General features: G+C 37.4%; 1 protein-coding gene across 2 annotated transcripts in view; it reads right to left on the reverse strand.

Annotated features, from left to right (window-relative positions):
- The window catches only part of UTRN (utrophin), a 348,379-nt gene that overhangs the window by 104,227 nt on the left and 225,424 nt on the right, over positions 1-18,728 (reverse strand). For both annotated transcript variants that reach the window (XM_042895118.1, XM_042895112.1), the window contains 2 exons: positions 17,046-17,218; positions 11,733-11,889 (listed from right to left, as the gene is read on the reverse strand). In XM_042895118.1, coding sequence (XP_042751052.1) covers positions 11,733-11,889; positions 17,046-17,218 — 330 coding nt within the window. The remainder of the gene's footprint in view (positions 1-11,732; positions 11,890-17,045; positions 17,219-18,728) is intronic.

An 18,728-nucleotide genomic window follows, 5' to 3' on the forward strand; every position in this document is an offset into this window, starting at 1 on the left:
AGGGTCCCCTAAAGCCTCATGTGCCGAATCCAACATTTACGTCTCTCAACTCAAACCACAGGAGCAGCTCAAGGACCAGAAATGATTTCTGGGTGCAGGCAAGTCCCTCACAGAAGAGAGCAATGACAGGGCATCTGTTGGCCAAAGGGGAAGAAAACTGCACAGAAATCTGCCTAGGGAAAAAAAAACATTCACTTGACGTTACTTAAGTGCAGGTTAGCAGTACTTACTGGCAAACAGCCTCAAACTTCGATGAGACACCAGAAACTCAACTATGAGAAACCATGCCAAAAAAAGGGCACTGATTATGTATTTTCCCACCTTGAATTCCAGGAGACCGAAAAAACACAACTAATCCAATCAGGGACCAGATACCCAGTTAAGTGCACTTAGCAACAATATTCATGTCCAGTCCTCCAAGGCTAGAGATGCACATAAGAAAGTTTATTTCATAACAAGCAGCTATTAGCTTTGCCTTAGCTTTGTGTTTTTCTCTCTTCTCACTTTTTTTTTTTTAATTAATTACAAGCTTTGTAATGATTTGTAAATAACATTCTTATACTTCCAAACAAGTGCACAGTTTTGACAGACTCCAATTTTGCCACTCGCTCAAGATTCCCTAAAAAATCCTGCATGCGCTGGTAACTAGCCACCTACATTATGTCTTTTAGCTTTCTTTTTCTTCCAACATCTCAGAAGAGCATCACCAGGTTTTAAAATGACAAAAAACAAACAAACACAAAGAAAAACCAAAAAAACAACAACCACATTATTTTCTGTTTCTGGAGTAAATAAACTCCAGGGTTTCTTTTTCACAAGTAGCCTGATCAATAACTCTTATCAGCTGTAATTTTTGTCTTAACCTTGCAATCACTGGTAATATGGAGTTAAATTTTCTCTCAAACTTAACATTCAAATATTGAAATAGAACTCTCACATTCCTGTGATGAATATACACCTCCCTTCTCTGGGTATTTAATTAGAAAAATATGTAGAAATGAATTTTTAAAAGTGCAGTTCATAATGAATCAGCAGATCAATATAAGAAAGCTAAGCACTACCACTAAGTTTTAATGACTCAAGCCTAAAAGCTTTCTAAATCCTCACAATTAAAAGAACTATATATTGTTCCAAGTTCTAATTCATTTTTATTCATACTGAAAAGCTGCCAGAATTACTAAGCACCTATCATTATAAAAGAAAATTAATCGCATAGAAGGTATTACTTCTGAAATACAATATTTAAGCTACAACCTTACAACTTCTCAGTAATAATTTTTACTCCCAGTTTAGAGGGTCCTGAGACTACTGCAGCAAGGGAAAAAAAAAGTTAATTCACATCCACTTTTCAGTCAGAGCATGGGAACTTGTTTCTAGATCGGGCACTGAGCCTCCTGAAAGCATACAGACCTGGCGTGACAGCACACATTAACCACAGCACTGGTATCAGCGTGATGCACTGCACAGCGGCCCTTGGCTTCAAAACTCCAGATGGAAAATCATGAGCAGAGGGTGCACAGGGCATAACTGCCAGATACCATCAGTCATCACGGAAAAATTACAACATCAGCCTTGCATTCATTTGATGACAACTTTTTTTTTCAGAGTCATCCTTTCATTTATAGTATAAAATTTTTACATTTTAGCATTTCTTTTTCCAAATTGTTTATTTTCTGCCCAGAATATGACCTATGCAAGGTTATGAATCTTCACACAAACTCGTAGTCTGCCTCCTGAGGAGCAGGTTATCCACTGATAAAGGAGATGGCACCATAAAATGTGCAAGTTACTATTATAAAAAAATTTAAGACAATGACCCAAAGTAGTATTTAATAGGAACATGATGCATTTGTTCCAGTACGTTCATTAAAACTCTCTCACTTAATACTCTCTCTTCAATTACTACTAATTCTAAATTCTTGCTGACCTGTTTCATTGACTTAATGAAACAATACCACTCAAGTAAGTGGCTTTCAATGAGTTAAGTCTGTGTTTTTACAAAAAACTTTAAGTGATTCTGTGATTCAAGTGAATCACAGTAAATGAATCACACATTATAATAGCATGCATTTTTTAATGACAGTGTAAAATCATAAGTTTAATCCCTTCACTAAACAAGAGATTATATTTTAGATCTTAGAAATCCTTCAAGCATTTAATTTGCAAACCACATGTTTCAGAAGGAGAGGAAGACTTCTGAGATTTTTCATTCATTATATTAAGACTTTTTGAGCAAAAATCTTAGCAATACAGAAGGAATGTACAAAACTCATTCAAGCCTCAAATAAATGGGAAATAATTGTACCATAGCATTTACTTAATGATCTATGGTTCTACTTAAATGTAAATTGTTAAAATATGGTTCTACTTATGGTTACTACTTAAAAACTTATAAAATAATTTGTTTGCAAAAGCCGAAATTGCCAATTTTGACAACATTTGAAACTAACTGGCAAATATCATAATTTCACTGGGTTAGACCATCAAGCATTGCCAGAAATCATTTTTTTTCTATTTACACATTAATTAAAGAAGAAATTTAAAAAAAAAAATAAAAATTATACTGTACACATATATATATATATATAATTAGCACAAGTAACTACTAAAAATAATTATTTGATAAGATCTTTATAACATTCTCCCTTACTCTATGGTACTTCTATTGATGTAATTAACAACCCACAGTGGCTAGAAGTCCAATAGACCCATGGAGCTTCCTACACGTAATTAACATTTATACTTCAAAGAAGGAGGGCCTAAGTGCAATAAAAGGGGTAGCCAACAGCCATCATATGTCAGCAACAGGATGGTGTACCTGACAACCAGCTGTGCTGACCTCTGTTTGCTGCAGAACCAGAAGAGGTTGCTCACGCCACACAAGTTATCACACATGTATTAGCTATTTGGCAGAGTGGGCTGTGAGGTTTCCCAGTCTATTAATACACATTACTCATACTTTGTCATTGCTTGGTGACCACCAAAACTTGCCCCACACAATTATCAGTCAGATTACAAAGATATTTGTTAAAAAGAAGCAGACTTTACATTTGGATAGATAGTTGAGGAATTATTTCTTATGCATTCAAAACAAATAAACAAGCAAAAGACAACCAAACAAACGGGGAGAAAAAAAAAAAACAGAAAAAACCAAAATTTTATTTCCTTTCCTATTTTGTCGTACGGTTCTAAACCTATAATTTAATCTCAAGAACCCGAGTGAAAAAAAAGGGTGGGCTGCTATAATGGCAGTGCAATTTTTCCAATTTACTGCTGATGTTCCTAGGGTGGATTACTGGCTGTAATAACAAGGGATTAAGGATTCAATAGTTCAGGAGTTAACTAGAATAAATACTTTCACCTCTAAATAGTCTGCCTGCAGCAACAAGAAGTAGGATCCAGATGATGATATCCCTGACAGAAAATAAAAGGGACTCTTTGCCAGTCTATGCTTGCAACCACCACCAAAGTTTCAAAGCGTTTCTAATGTGACACTAGAGACTTTCTCTTACTGCATATTTAAGAATAAACCGATGCACTTGTTCCATTTGCCCCAAAACAATTATAGAGATGAAACTCATCCTTTGGGAATGAAATTAAATGAAAGAGGATAAAAATCCCCAGCACTTGCACAAACTGTGTATGGAAAAGAGTTATGTAAAGAGGTTCTTAAAAGATTTGGAGTAATCCCTGCAAATTCTCTTCCACACCCCAAATGACAAATGAACAGCTTTGCTAAATACCCTTTGTCTCGTCTCAGTTGCCCCCATTTATCCTAACAGACCACAGGAAAATGAGATCTGAGGAGATCCTGTGGTTATACAGAAAGGATCTCAAAATGATTTCATTATAGGAAGGGAATGAACAGGATAAACAGTTTTCAGTTCAACCTAATGGAGACTTTGAAACCACCTGAAAAAATATGGCAATAGTCACTGTATTATAGTAAATGACTTTCTAGTGGTTTTCTACAGTTGGAAAAACAAATTTACTGCTTCTGTGCTGAGCTCGCTGAGTTTTTCGGGGGGAGGTTATAATTTTTTCCCGCTGTCTCTCTGCCTTTGGAAAAACAGACTTCAGCAAAAATACATTTGCGTTCAGAGAAATGGTCTTTTTTGTTTCATTTATCTGAAGTGGGAGGTCATCTGTTGATGTCCTCAAGTTCCAGGTAATAACTAGCATTTTTAAATTTAATTCAAACACCACCTGTTCTTAAAAAATGCATACGCTAAACTGGAGCTCCTGAAAACTTCTATGGGATTTATAGCTTGGAAAAAAAGATCTTGGGAGTCTGACTGAATGTCCTCTGAAATCATTTGCTTGATATGTGGCAGCAACCAAAAAGTCAATGAAGTGTTGCGCACAATCTGAAAGAGCAGGGTAAAAAGCAATTGTTTTACTAAATATGAAACAGTGATGCAATCTCATCCTAAGTAACACACCCAGTACCAGCTGACACTCGTCCAGGATGCAGTGGAGTCAGGAAAATGCAGAGAGATGAACAGCAGAGGGAGTTGTGGCAATACAGCAGCTTTTTCATGGTTAGAGATTAAAAAGGTTCAGGAGTGGAAGAGGTGGTATGAATAAGGTTTCCAAATGATTTGGAGGTATGAATAAGGTTTCCAGAGTGAGTGAAGAACTGTTATAAATCAAATCTAATAGTGCTAGAGCAAAGGCTACTGAAACTTAAATGAGAAGAAAATCAAGTGAAATATGACTTTTTTCTTGGCATTGTTGGGGAGAGGGAAGGATTTTGGTTCTTTGTTTAAACACAGTAAGTGGTAAGAATTTGGTGTCTATTTGCCACAGAAAGTTCTAGAGACAAAATATCAGCGAATTCAACATGAAATTAGATAAATTAATGGGAAACAGGTACAAAAACATATAAGGACCAGAGCATAGATATGGTATGATATAAGGACCTGAACATAGATATGATATGAAGGATATACAGTTGTCTTCATCCACTAATGGTGAATGCCTAGGACTTGAAGAGGAACAGACAACAAATGGCCAGAATGAAACATTCTCAGTAAATACCAACTTCTATTGACACAACTGAAGAAAATACACTGTAATGGATGAACTGTTGTTCTAGAAAAAAGATTCTGTATGTGCTTAAGTGTACATGTCCCCAGTTAAACGTGGGCTTCAAGTCAAATAACTGAAAAACAGAAATAAAACAGCAACAACAAAATGACTGAATTATACATAAAAGAACTAGAACAAGGAAAGAGTTAGAGGTCAAGAAATGTAGCATTCCCCAAACCATTCCTGTAATTAAGCTTCAAAAAATCATACTAAATCCTCAACTTTGACCCCCCTTCAATAACCTGATGGCAATATTGTTTTCTGACGCAGCTTATTAAGAATCGGGACATTCATGACCCAGTTCCCATACGAACAGTTTAGACACATGCCGGTAGAACAGTATCCAAGCTACAAAGCCTAAACACAACTGCAGAATGGGTGACCACTATGTTTGTGCTCCAGCCCTTCACTAGCAAAGCATATGGCTCACCTGTCACTTCCAGTCAGTTTTGTAGCCCAGAAAATGGGAGAAGAAACTAATGATATGATACATCCTACTACATCAAGTTCTTCTGAGGTAAGCCAAAGGCTTCTGCTAATAGTGATGGAAGCAGAGAGGTCTTTTGGAATGGGGAAAAAAAAAATCCCAGAGAAAAAGGCATATCATAGTTGCAATGGATGGCGGAAATGCTGACCACTTTGCTGTTTCTGCAGTTTTAGCCCAATTTCTAACACACTTCCCTTCAAAGCAAAGTTAGAATACCTTCTTTGACATATAGTTATAGGATATACTTCGAGAAGTTTAGGCTTTATTTAGTAGCTTGAAAAAGACCCAATAATGTCTTTCAAGTTTATATAGGATTCTTTGATTAGAAGAAACAAGAGCAATGTGAAATGTACATATTGATATAGATATATACCTATATAAGGAAGTACTAAGAAGACTATATCACAGAAATATTTTGCTTACTGCATTGAAAAAACTGCCTAATTGCTTTTCCATAGCAAGATAGCTTGCTTTACTTTGCTTTAGTGACTGAATATTTTGTTCTTTCATTATCCAGGTTATTTATTATTTTAAGTACTGATACACTGCAACTTTCGACGTCTTATCAGAAGACAACTGTGCTTTTGGGAGCAAGCTGAAATACAGCCAGAAGCAATATTTTTTTGTTCAAGTTAAAAAACAAATTGCACTGACATTCTAATTTAACACTTCATTCTTTGCAACATGCTTTTGTTTACACATCATTCTTTTGGAAAAATACTCCAGGAGAGCAGAGCGATACACACCTGAATCATTCACATAACACAAAAATCAATTCCAGTAAATCCTTAGTGAGCAATGGCTTTTAGTCAGGACCATTTGAGAACTCTCATTTGACTTGAGACATTGACTACATTCTTCCTTTTTTGTAACAAAGTATTCCCACCCATAACTTCCACCTCTTCCTTCTAAACATCCCTCAGAGAGAACAGCTTCAATTAAAGACATCTCCTTACTTTGAAGAGCTACTTCACAGTAGCCTGATATGGAATGCTAAAGCTCCCACTTTGTTCTCATCCTTGTCTGTTAGAATAGGTTGCAGCAAAACGGTCTATCAATCCCCTTCTCCCAACTACAGGTTGCTTAATTCTTCTTCTCATCCACTCTCAGCTCACATCTCAGTCAAAAATTAGTATGGCAGCAGCATAGCTGACCACCTCTACTCACACAGATTTTGCATTTGCTTCATGCCTTATGCGATGAGATGCATAACAAATTAACACAGCTCCTTCCTAGATTACAATTAAAAGTATAGAATATGACAACAATGATATAATAATGAACATTTTTTGTTAGAAATTTTTAACAAAAAAAAAAAAAAAAAAGAAGCAAATTTTAATATGGAAAGTAGGCAAGAAATATAAATCTAGAATAATTAAACAGGAAATACTTTAAGGCTAATCCCCATTCCCCTAAATCAGGCAGGCAATGCCTGAGTCTACAAGGGGCCTGTTGACTCGAAAAACTAGACTGAAAGAAAGGAGCCTCACAGAATGGAACTTGCTGACTTGACCAACTAGCCTTAATGACTGTCTGAGAATGAAAGCATGGAAAACACAAAAACACAAGTTGGAAGCTGTAAGATCTAAGGGATCTGCCTTTGCAGAATGATAGACTGTTTATCTTCCCTTCCTCTCATGGCTGCTCACAGCAGATAAACATCAGAAAAGGGAGGAGGGGTGCACAACCACCAAAGGCTCTCATTAAAGACTTTCAGGTCTTCTAGACAGAAGTAGGGTGCCACACCAAAGGGCAGACTCAGACGAAGTAGACCACATAAGGGTGAACATGCACATTTACATCTGTCAATCCACCACTCGCGGATGAAGACCCCAGTCTCAGGACAACGCTGGATCCAGAACAGGTGAAATACCTCTACTTCTAAATCTCTGTTTCTCTCTCTCCTTTTTCTTCAAGGTTTTCTTCTAATTGCTTTTCTTCAAGTAGCCATTGCCTAAATTTGCTTTAAAGTAGTTGCTTACTAATTGCTGGAAAATTGCCACATTTTGCCTCAAAGAAGGCAAAATTATTAGTTTAGGCAAAATGATTAGTTGTTAGAAAGCTCAATAAATTGTCTTGTATTGTTTCTCTGGGTCACTGCCTGACTCTGTCACTTGGTGATCCCTTAAGAGCAGGGAATGTCCTACTCACTGAAATTCCAAAGATCCACCTTACTCACAACCGACCGAATGGTAAAAGAGACGTGTCTTATAGAAGAAGTTAACATTACAGAAGCACAGAATCATAGAATTGTAGGGGCTGGAAGGGACTTCCAAAGATCATCCAGTCCGGCCCTCCTGCAAAGCAGGCCCCCTGCAGCATGCTGCACAGGTAGGCACGCAGACAGATCATGAATAACTCCAGAGAAGGAAAATCCACAACCTTCCTGGGCAGCCTGCTCCAGTCTTTTCCTGCTGGTAAAGAGAACAATGGAGTTATAGGCATCCTGAAGGGACAGAACCAGTAGGAAGTATTTTCCAGTTGGCTAAGCTAACATTTTTGATGAAGTGGAAATTGCTAAATAAAAGAAATACTTTCAACTTTGAGTATTTGACCAATTTAACAAACCAAATTTGAAACATGAAATTGAAAAAAAAAAAAAGAAAAAACATGAAATTGAAATTGACAGCAACCCCAGAAGTTTGATGAGTATCTGAAATACTAATGATCCACCCATAGACATAACATTACAATTCAAACAATTACAGGTCATTGGCCAATTCATTCAATTCCCAACTCAAAGGAAACTAAGTTAAGCATGTCTGTGATAAGATTATTTGGGAGGTTCTTTGTTTATTCTTTGTTTGGAGTTTGTTGAGGCTTTTTTTTTTTTTTTTTTTTTTTTTTTGCAACTTCTATTTTGGCAGTTGATCAGAACAGTTTTGCATTACTATGTGAATATTCACATGGAAGACTGTGAAAGAACAGAATTAAAGCAAAAAAACTGAGTCGGTAAGGATAAGCAAAAATTGAGAAACAGGAATTAAAGTGATTGATTGGTAATCAACTCAGAAAAGGCAGCCACTCCCTGTAGATCACTGCTTGTGTCAGCACCTTTGCACCTGTGTTTTCTATACTTTGAGGACATGAATATTCTCTGCTATAAGTACATGTCATACAGAAGCATTTGAGTTCAAAAGCCATCTAAAACTTCCACACACTGTCCCAACACTTTTATACTAAGCACTTCTGGATTTTTTCCACTGTTCTTGGATCTGTCACCACTCTCAAAAACAAAGAAATTTTGAAAATAGTTAAAATATGAAATTTGAGGTTCTTCATTGAATCCTGCCTTCCTCCTCTAAGATAAAGAGCACAGTTCAGCACCCAGACAGGATGCGCTCGCTGTTTGACTGCACTTGGAATTTGGTGTGTGATAAGACTGTGAGCTGCTATGGTTCACGGAAGTCCATGTGATAACAACACAAAAATTAGTGCAATATTTAAAAATATTTGCAACTCTGAAATATTTCTGTCCATCTGGAACACGTGAGCTAAATCTGATTCAACACTGATGTGGGTAATGTTTATTTTTAAAGCACAAAAGTATTATTGTTACTAAAAACAAAAACAAGCTTAAAAATCAATTCGCAAATCATTTTATTCCTCCTGTCCAAACAGACTTTAGTAGCACAGAAACAATGAGAGCTAACTCAAACTATCACATAATACTGTACTTATTTATCTAACGCTGCAGAAGCCCAGCAGTGAGTGGGGGAGACACTACCAGAGGTTAGGACCATTGAGCTGAAGCAACAAAGACAGTTCCATGTAACTGAGGGGAAAAAACTGTACGTTAATAAGAATGATTATCAAGTAACTAGGGTCAAAAAGCAATGCTAAGATGAGAAGGATTGAGGATCCTAAAAAACGAAGGACAGGAATGATAATATCATGGGCCCCCATTTTAAAGAGCTCAGTGAATATTTTGCCACTTACATTTTAATGTACCAGCAAGGACAAGATTGGGTGAGCATGCAGAAATAAGAGCAAAGGGATCACAGAGAAGTGGAGATAAAATACTGTACTGAACTGCTCAATTTGCACAAGGACAATTTCAAAGCATCATTCAGATGTGAAAATAAAGGAAATAGGAGAGCAGAAGCACCCAAGCCTTGTGCAGAGAGGCACCAGCTGACAAGTGCTGCTGAAGCTTAAGATGAGGTTATAAAAAGTATGAGGTTGATAAAAAGTAAATCTTACAGGTAATGTGAAATGCCTAGGAGGCTTAATACTCGAAGAAATGTGGGCAAAGAAATGTGGCATTTAATCTAACACCTGGACAGCCAGTGATGACAGGTAGAATAATAGGAGAATCCTTGAGAGTGAGAGAAATCAAGTAACATATCTGAAATACTTATCTCATTAAGTTTCAGCTTAACACAGGGCACAAATAGTGAAAGTAGCATCATAATGCAATGCAATGCAAGTGACATCAACTCAAGGCACAGAGTGACTGACAGAGCAGAATCACAAAGTTATTTTTAAAAAGAATTCAGTAGATTTTGAAAAGACAAAAAATTTCTGTAACACAAAGTTTTATTCTACATCTGGACAGATGTTAAATAATGCTGAGAGAAAGGGGCAGGAGAACCTACAGAGGACTTTTTTTTTTTTTTTCCCTTCCCTCCTTCAGTTTCCACTTTCCACATGAAAAACAACTTTTCACCCTGGTATAGTTACTCAAACTATCACTTCAATAAGGAACAGACGGTTCCTGCTCAGAAACAGTGTGAAGCTCTGCCATGCAGAATCAAACCAGTGGACAGCTGCAGTCCAGCTCCCTGTCTCTGGTAACCACAAATAAACAAGTTCAACAGAAAGTGAAATACCACACATTAATAGTTCTTCTTTAGTATGACAGTACTATCATGTGAACCATAGGAATTTCTTTGTTCCTACAAAAACAACTACCAGAAAAAAAAAGAAAAAAAAAGTCCAGTTATCCCCTGAGATAGATCTGCAATTGAATACTGACTTGTTGCCTCCATAGGTGTAAAAAAAAAAATGGACAGATTATCTTTGTGTAGGGGATCTTGTTAAATACTGGACTAGGGCAACTATACCCAATACTTTTTGTGACAGCACAAGAGCACTGCCTTTTTGAAACATGAAAGAATCATCTCTAAGAGCTTGTGAATATACATATTAGAATATTAAGTTAACCTCAATGTATAATAAAATAATCCTCATTCTTTAAAGCTATGTGTAAGATTTAAACAATAAGTTTTTTCCTTCTCACTACTGCAGCTCTCTATTGACCAAAATAACCCATCCTTGCCAACATGTTATTCTGCTTTGAAGTGATATATAAAATTTAGCATTTTTACAAATCAAATTGACATCTTCAAATGAGACACACTACAGCAGGATTTGTTATTAGCATTCATATGCTGTAATCTAGCAAGAGACACAAACAAGCCTTTAAAGTATGACTGGTAGAGGTCTAAAGACTAAATTAAGGGATAACTTAGGCAGATTTCCTTAAGTATTCCTTAGACTTGTCTATTTTGTAGTCAAGTCTTAAAAGTACTGCTCAGCACAGACTACTTTCTCTGTAGTTATTCATGGTGTTTCTCTGTATTTCTCTCAAATTCCATTTTTGTCCTTATTAAATACCACAGCAGAGAAGATACCAATATTGCGCTGATGGAAGAGAACACAGTTGTTACGCAATTAGCTATATCAAATCCCATTTGCTCTCTTTCCCTCTCTACACCATACGGAATAAATATGACAGTAGGATGGAATCGGCTTTACTATAATTAATTTGCCCAATGGCAAGCATTATCTTGATTACTCATTAGAGCTGGTGACACACACTTTACATAAATGAAGATATGTGAATGTAACATACTTTGTTGTCAAAACATACGTAATCATTAGGAAATACACCAGAAGTTTGTTTGGACTGAACATGTGCACCAGAAATCCTTTTGATAAAATTGTGAAGAGTGTATTTCACTCTATGCTTTTCTGGGCAAGAGGAGAAGTAAAAGGAGTAGAGATCTACACCAGTTGTTTTGTTTGTGTGTTTGTTTGTTGTAGAAATTAAACACTGGGATCAAGCACACATCATTTCTCCTATATTCAAATTTGACTAATTCTATTATTCACAGTAGCATATGGATCTATAGATAGATAGGCAACTTACTTTGCAGTGATCATACTGCTGCTGTAAGGTTGGAACATCCCCTCCGATGGGCATTTGCTTTTTCAGTTCTTCATCTTTTGTATTCAGCCATTTGATTAACTCTTCCAGGGATGTCAGCAACCGGTTCCATTTCTCTGCACTTGCCTCCAAGTGAGCCCTGTGAAACAACATAAAAGCATATTTAATACCCTGAGTGGTACAAAACCCAAGAAATGGTAACAAACAGATAGATATTATCTGTTTATAACACGCTATTTTTCTATTGTTAAGAATGAGTCAAATGTTCAACTGCTGAGGACCACTGACATGTTAAAAATAAACAAACAAACAAAAAAAACCCCAACGCGGAATCATTTTGCACAGCAAAACATTATAAGCAGGTGAAAAATGAGGGAATGCAGACAAATATGTACTTGATGTGACCTTTCTAAGACCTCTGTAACTCCACCACAGCACATGAAGTACAAGCCTCATTTTGTCACCAAACTGAACTTTCATGACAAGACCTTGGATCTCCAGCATCAAGAGCCACAAACTCTCCCAGAAGCCATCAGCAGTAAATTAACTGTGCTGCTGAATGCATTAGTGACAAAGATCATTGAATACATCACCTTCAGTAGATGAATTATGAGAGAATTAATACAGAGTGAATCTGTCACCCAGTTAAATCAACATAATCCCCAAATTGCACAACATCCTCCCCTTCTATTGTGTTCAAAAACACACTGACCTGATGGCTTCTTCCTGCAGTGCCTACACAGCTGCATGCAATCTTTGATAAGGGTCAGTAATTTCCCTTTTACTCCAGTCATTTCATGCAATGGACTCATCTGAGACCTAGAAGTATTTAGCTTATACCAGTAAACAACAATTTCTTTCATCATGCAAGTGACAGAATGGAGAGAGCTCAGTTCACTCCAGCATAGACACTAGCTCTGTACCCTGCTGCTGACAGATGAGTGAACTGAACACTACTATTCTGTTTTCTGGGTCTTTTCTTTTCTATTTTGAACAGCTTTGTCTTATTTTTTTCTGATTCAGTGTAGTTCACATCTTGAAACATTCACCCGGCTTCCATATTCTCTCAAATGGCATTGGAGTGCATGTTTGGTACTGACATGACAAGTTGACATGACAATTGGAACGAAGTGGGTAATGAGCTGCAAGGTTTACTTTGAGGCAGACTTATGTTTGGATCTCACAGGGATACTGTGATAAATGAACCAAGAAAAGTAGTCCATAAGAGGGCATGGGCAGGGGGTGGGGGAAGTCTTGCAAAAGATAAACTAACTTTAGCAAGAGGAAGCTATTCTTCGCTTCATTTAAGAAAGCACTACAAGGGAAAAAATAAGAATTACTACTTGTGTTGCTCTACTGCCAGCATTTTCCTTCATCACTGTTCCTGTCTTCCCTTGTTACACTCACTGAAACCCTTCCCTCAATACTGAATCCAACCTGCAGCCCCAGCTGCACGTGCTGTCAACAGCATGGTGATATCCATAAACAACATTCACTTTTTCCTTTTCAAAACTAGCTTCACTTCCCACCAAAAACGTCCTCAGAAATACCAAGCTGTGAAGTCTTGAACACACACTGCCCTCCCGTCCTACATACTCAACAGACCCAGCCCTCCTTTCTGGGTGTGAAGAAAGTAATTCTCCCTAGTAATCAGGCAGAGGAAACATGCTGCCAAGGCAGCTTGCATTTGAATTTATAGCTTTGCTGTCAGACTGTTGCCAAAATAAAGCATATTCATGGATTTCTAGCAACAATGACAATTAAAAAATGTAGATCTATAGTCTCCTGTGCATTTGATAGTGACATCTCTATTCATCATGACTTACCACTGTATCCAGTACCTTCAAGTATCTCTCGTCTCTAAAAATTGGCACTCTCTAGGCTCCTGCTCAGTTTTAGAATTATTGCATTACTGTAGAATTATTGCACACAGAAAGGATTTTTGTAAGGAGAAAGAAAGCCCTGTCGCTAGCTAAATGACACTTTAAGGATGGACCACTTAATTTAACATACATGGCAACAATATTAATAGGAAAAGAAAAAAAAAAAAGTGGTATTAATGCAAACGATGTGGAATATAATACTAAGTTAAAAGCATCATAATTTACTACACCTGAGTGTCTATGTACGTGCCAGTACAATGACAGTACAAAACCTCACTTGCACACAGTTAGCAAATCCAGCACAAGCTAAACTTGTGGGAGTAGAGTAGTAAGGGTCAGAAGGAGGAGAAGAAAGAGACTGCACTAACAGGGCATAAAAATTCCTCTCTCTGAACACGAAGTGAGCTAACAACTCTCTGGAAATGTTGGAAGAAAAAACAAAAAAAAAAACAGGGAAAGACACCACATCAGCCTAGACTTTTCCTGTTACTCTTCTAATCTCATCAGAAGCAATGCTCAACATAAAAAACAACATGCAAGCAGCAGTTGAAACGCAGCCACAAGTATTCAATTCTCCAGAGGAGTGAGAAGCCATATGTTCAGCATAACACATTCAAAGCAAATGCTACACAGGAGCAAATGAGCCTAAGTATGCTCCAATTTGTATTTCAATGTAAAGTTTAATGCTGTATTTAGATTTGTTATACGGACTAGCCAGATCTAGAGCAAATAAGCTATGCTGGAGTTCTGAATCGTTTCTTCGGCTTCCCCGTTTGGAAAGGATTTCTGCTCTTGTTTTTAAGTTAGTACTTTTACCAGTACATAGTCTGCCAGGTCCAATGGTGGCTTAGAATCTGCTCTGACAAAAATACAGGTAACTGACAGTTGTTTTATTTTGAGTACTGGTTGGAGCAAAACTATGTCCTAGCATCAGACACCATCAGAAGCACTCCTAATGGGAACCTTGATTGACACTGAAAAAAAAAGAAATAAAAAGAGAGAGCAGTCTTAAAGAGCAAGTTTTCTCTGCTTGAACTGGATAAGATCCTGAAGAAGAGCAGCAACTGGGACACAGCCTCCCTTTTGTTGGCCCTGAGAAGCTTCTTCCCCAGCTGGAGACCTCCTCAGCTTTTGTTTCTGCTATTTAGGTATCACTTCTCCTGCTGAGCAACAAAGGAACACATGGAATAAAAATATCTGGTGGGTGGTCTAAATATAGAGAATCCTTCCCTGCTTCTCCCATATTTTTATCTCTGCCCTCCCCTCAGTGCTGATCCCCACTCACTCAAGAAGAAAACAGTTTCTCCTAAGAATTTGGCTTTAAAAGGCAAACATGCAGCTTCGTTTTCCTCCTGGGAGTGACATGACAGAGAGAAAAAGAAAGAAGCGTGAATAAGCCTATGAGTAATTTCATGGAGAAGTACAGTCTTCTCAGGGTGGTGTCTCGGTCACTACAAGTACAGTTTTTAAACTAGTTTCCATGCATTTAAAAGTATGTCACAAGAGTTCTGCTTTTTTTAATGTGGAACTCCCCCCTTAGTTCCAGTAGCAGGGAAGTAAGTCAGTGCAGCAACAAGCACCATCAGCTCTGAGGATGGAAGCAATGAAGAAAGCCTCACGCTATCCCTAAGGGAGAAATGTACCTTTAGCAGTTAAAAACAACCATAATCAGAATAGCTGAAAACATTCTAAAAAACTTAGATGCACCTTAATTTAGAAGCAACATCTCAAGTTAAAATCCATTAAAAAAAATCACATTGTTAGCTCTAGCCCATAAGACAATTATATTCTCCTCTCACAAGATGTTTCCATAGTTTTGCTCTCTAATTTGTCCTGGAAATAAAGTACACCAAGAAAACAGAATTTGAAGGGAAACAGCCAGATCAACACACTGACTTCATGTTAGTCCCAGGTCTTGTTAATTCCCTGAAAAGGCTTTCATCATTGAGAGAGAAGTGAATTGCAATCAAACAGGGCAAAATACACCAACTTAGAAATGTTGCACTCCTTTCACAGGAGGCAGATTCAAAAGATTAATTCAATTCTGTTTGCTCCACTATTCTCTGCCCTGCTTGCTTTCTACTTGTAGTTCACTGACACATGGCCCTGCAGCATTGCAGCTATTAGCAGAGTAATAATGTACACAGTGCAAACGTTAATAATGCTTAGAGGGATTCACATTCCATATTTACATAAAAGAGAAAAGACAGAAGACCCATTTTTCTGAACAACAATCTACCTGTTTTGAGTGTTCACTGTGCAATTGCTTTATCTCCTTGGAACTAAACAATGTGGCCTTCAAGCCATGCATAATGGCCATACTGGCTACCCATTTCTCTCCTGAGTATGATCACCACCAGGAAAGGCCAAGCAATTGGATTGCTTTTGTCAGAACTTGCAGCTGTTGACTAAATTGTTAACTTATGAGCATTTTTCATTCTCATTCTCTCTCTCACGCTGACCAATATGTGATTACAGTTCATAATAGCCCAAGTTTAATACCTCTTGCAGCCTTTGCTGGCCCTCATGACAAATTTTTCAGTTCTTCTGGTTCAAGCTCCTCCTATTGGCTTTTACTCAGCAGGTCCTGTCAGTTACAATTAACTGCTTAGCTAGCTGGTGATGGGGTAAGTCGAGATGTAAAGTAAATTTTACCTCTCCTCTATCTCACTCTTTCAAACTCTGGTGCCCAAATTCAAAGCTCAGTGCATTTTTATGTTTTTTGGAAAATTCATATGAATGTTTAATGTTGTCCTATTCTATTAAAAGAACAGTCTCCTGTAACCAACAAGGAAGCAGTGGTGACTGAAAGCTCCAGTAATACTTTTATTTGTAATTAAAATTAATGGAGAACTTAATTCACATTAATGAATATGGCAATATCTTCTTCCCAAATGATATCATAAAGATTTTTACAATGAATACACTTAGTGAGTTTGGCATTGGTAGAGTCAAAAATTGTAAAAGGCTTGACTAGTACGTATTTTAAAATATTTCTTAATTGAATAGTAGCAATCAAAAAATTCTACTATCATTACAAATGAAGATAGTTAAGATGCAAATCCTACTGAGTATCCCTTTCAGTGGTAAAAACAAAACCCTGATTTCTATTCAGATAATAGTAGCTTCACAGAATGACTTCACTGGCATTGCTATTAATTTAAAATTAGGAAGGATTCAGCATATGTTTTGGGAAATGAAGCACAGATTAGCAAGTTACTACTGTACAACTCTGGAGTGAGAAAAACAAGCAGTTAAGCCTGCAAGGTGAGTTAACACACCAAATCTTCCTATTAGTGCTCAGAGGTGCTTTACAGAAGACAGGGAATTCACTTTAACACTGTGCTCAAATTTCTCAAGTCTTTTAGAAGTCTGCTGCTCTGCTCCATATATATTTTTTTTAATTACTTACCTGATATTAGCTGACTTCACTTTCAGATCATTCCAGCGCTGGTTCATGTCATCAAGTCGGTGCTGGAGCAGGGCAGCTTCCTCAGAGTTTCCCAAGGCTTTCACCATTTTCTGTCTGTTTCCATCAATGCTTTTAAAGATGTCATTGTGGGCATCAATCTCTGCCTGGATGTCCTGAAATATCAACAAGAAAAGTCCAGACATCTTAGTTCTCTAAATAAAAGGAGAACTTATTCCCATCAGTATTCTCATCGTCTAGGACAAAGCACGTAGTCTGACTTTGGAGATGCAGAGAAGAAAACCTGCAACACTATTAACAGCACAATAAAAGGTTGAGCTTTTTAATGTGTGATAAAAGGAGTCTGAAAGTTATTCTCAACTCTGAAACAGCATTTGTAACTATAAACAATAAATTCTTTGCATGTTTTTGTACTAAGGTAGCTAATTGTTTCTTTTTTCCCCACATACACCCACAAGTATAAATGTACTGGAAACCTTTTCCCACTCAGAAGTTATACAGCTGCACCCTTACCTGTGCTTTCTCTTTGTTCTTTGAAATAAAATGTTGCAGAGACTTTACACAGATCACTGGAATTAGAACTCTATACAGCATTTGAAGCCATACATAATAAAAGTTATAAACTAAAAATTATGGCCCTAAACTGCAACTAAATGACTACAGCTACTGCAAGCCTGTTTTTACAATTGCATACCTTGTCCTGAAACATGTAGAGACACAGACAGGGTGTATTATAATCTGATTTTTGTGCTAAATACTGAAAAGTGCATGCAATTTCAGCTCAGCTCATTTCTCCTGCCATCTGAAATTAAGCATATTTTATTCACCATCTGTCTCAAGAAACACATTACAGATGTCTCCATCTAACCTAGCACAGTATTATTCTTAAAACGCATTGTAACAGTATCAGACAAAATCTCCCTCCACACCATAAATGCTTTCCAGCATCTGTACGTCCATGTATACACTAAGAAACGTAAATGTGTGGAAAGCCAGATGTGCTGGTTGTCTCTACTGAATTAATCAGCAAATTGTAACAGAGACTTGATGAAGATGTAATTTAACTTCTTTGGCAAAGGAATAATTCAGTAACTGAAAACATTTAAAGGATTTATTTATTTATTTATTTTTAAATGCAGACAAATCCTCAGTATTTTCCATCTCTTCACAGGGGCAGGAGACAAGAGGATCCTTGTACCTCCCTATCCTGCCTTTTATAATGGCTGGAAGCAGTGGAAAAGTATCTATGAATCTGAGATAACATGAAAGCATCACTCAGAAAAAATGAAAAATGCAAGGATGCAGCTGGAGGTGCAGAAGGGAGAGAGAGGGAAAGATCATATAGAATCATATAGAATCACAGAATGGCCTGGGTTGAAAAGGACCTTGGTGATCCTCTAGCTGCAACCCCCCTGCTATGTGCAGGGTCGCGAACCACCAGACCAGGCTGCCCAGAGCCACATCCAGGCTGACTTTGAATGCCTCCAGGGATGGGGCATCCACAACCTCCTTGGGCAACCTGTTCCAGTGCATCACCACCCTGTGTGAGAAAAACTTCCTCCTATTATCTAACCTAAACGTCCCCTGTCTCAGTTTAAAACCATTTCCCCTTGTCTAATCACTATCCACCCTCATAAACAGCCATTCCCCCTTCTGTTTATATGC

Source organism: Lagopus leucura, unplaced genomic scaffold, assembly GCF_019238085.1.
Source record: "Lagopus leucura isolate 7727_CA_CO unplaced genomic scaffold, USGS_WTPT01 Super-Scaffold_73, whole genome shotgun sequence".
NCBI lineage: Eukaryota > Metazoa > Chordata > Aves > Galliformes > Phasianidae > Lagopus > Lagopus leucura.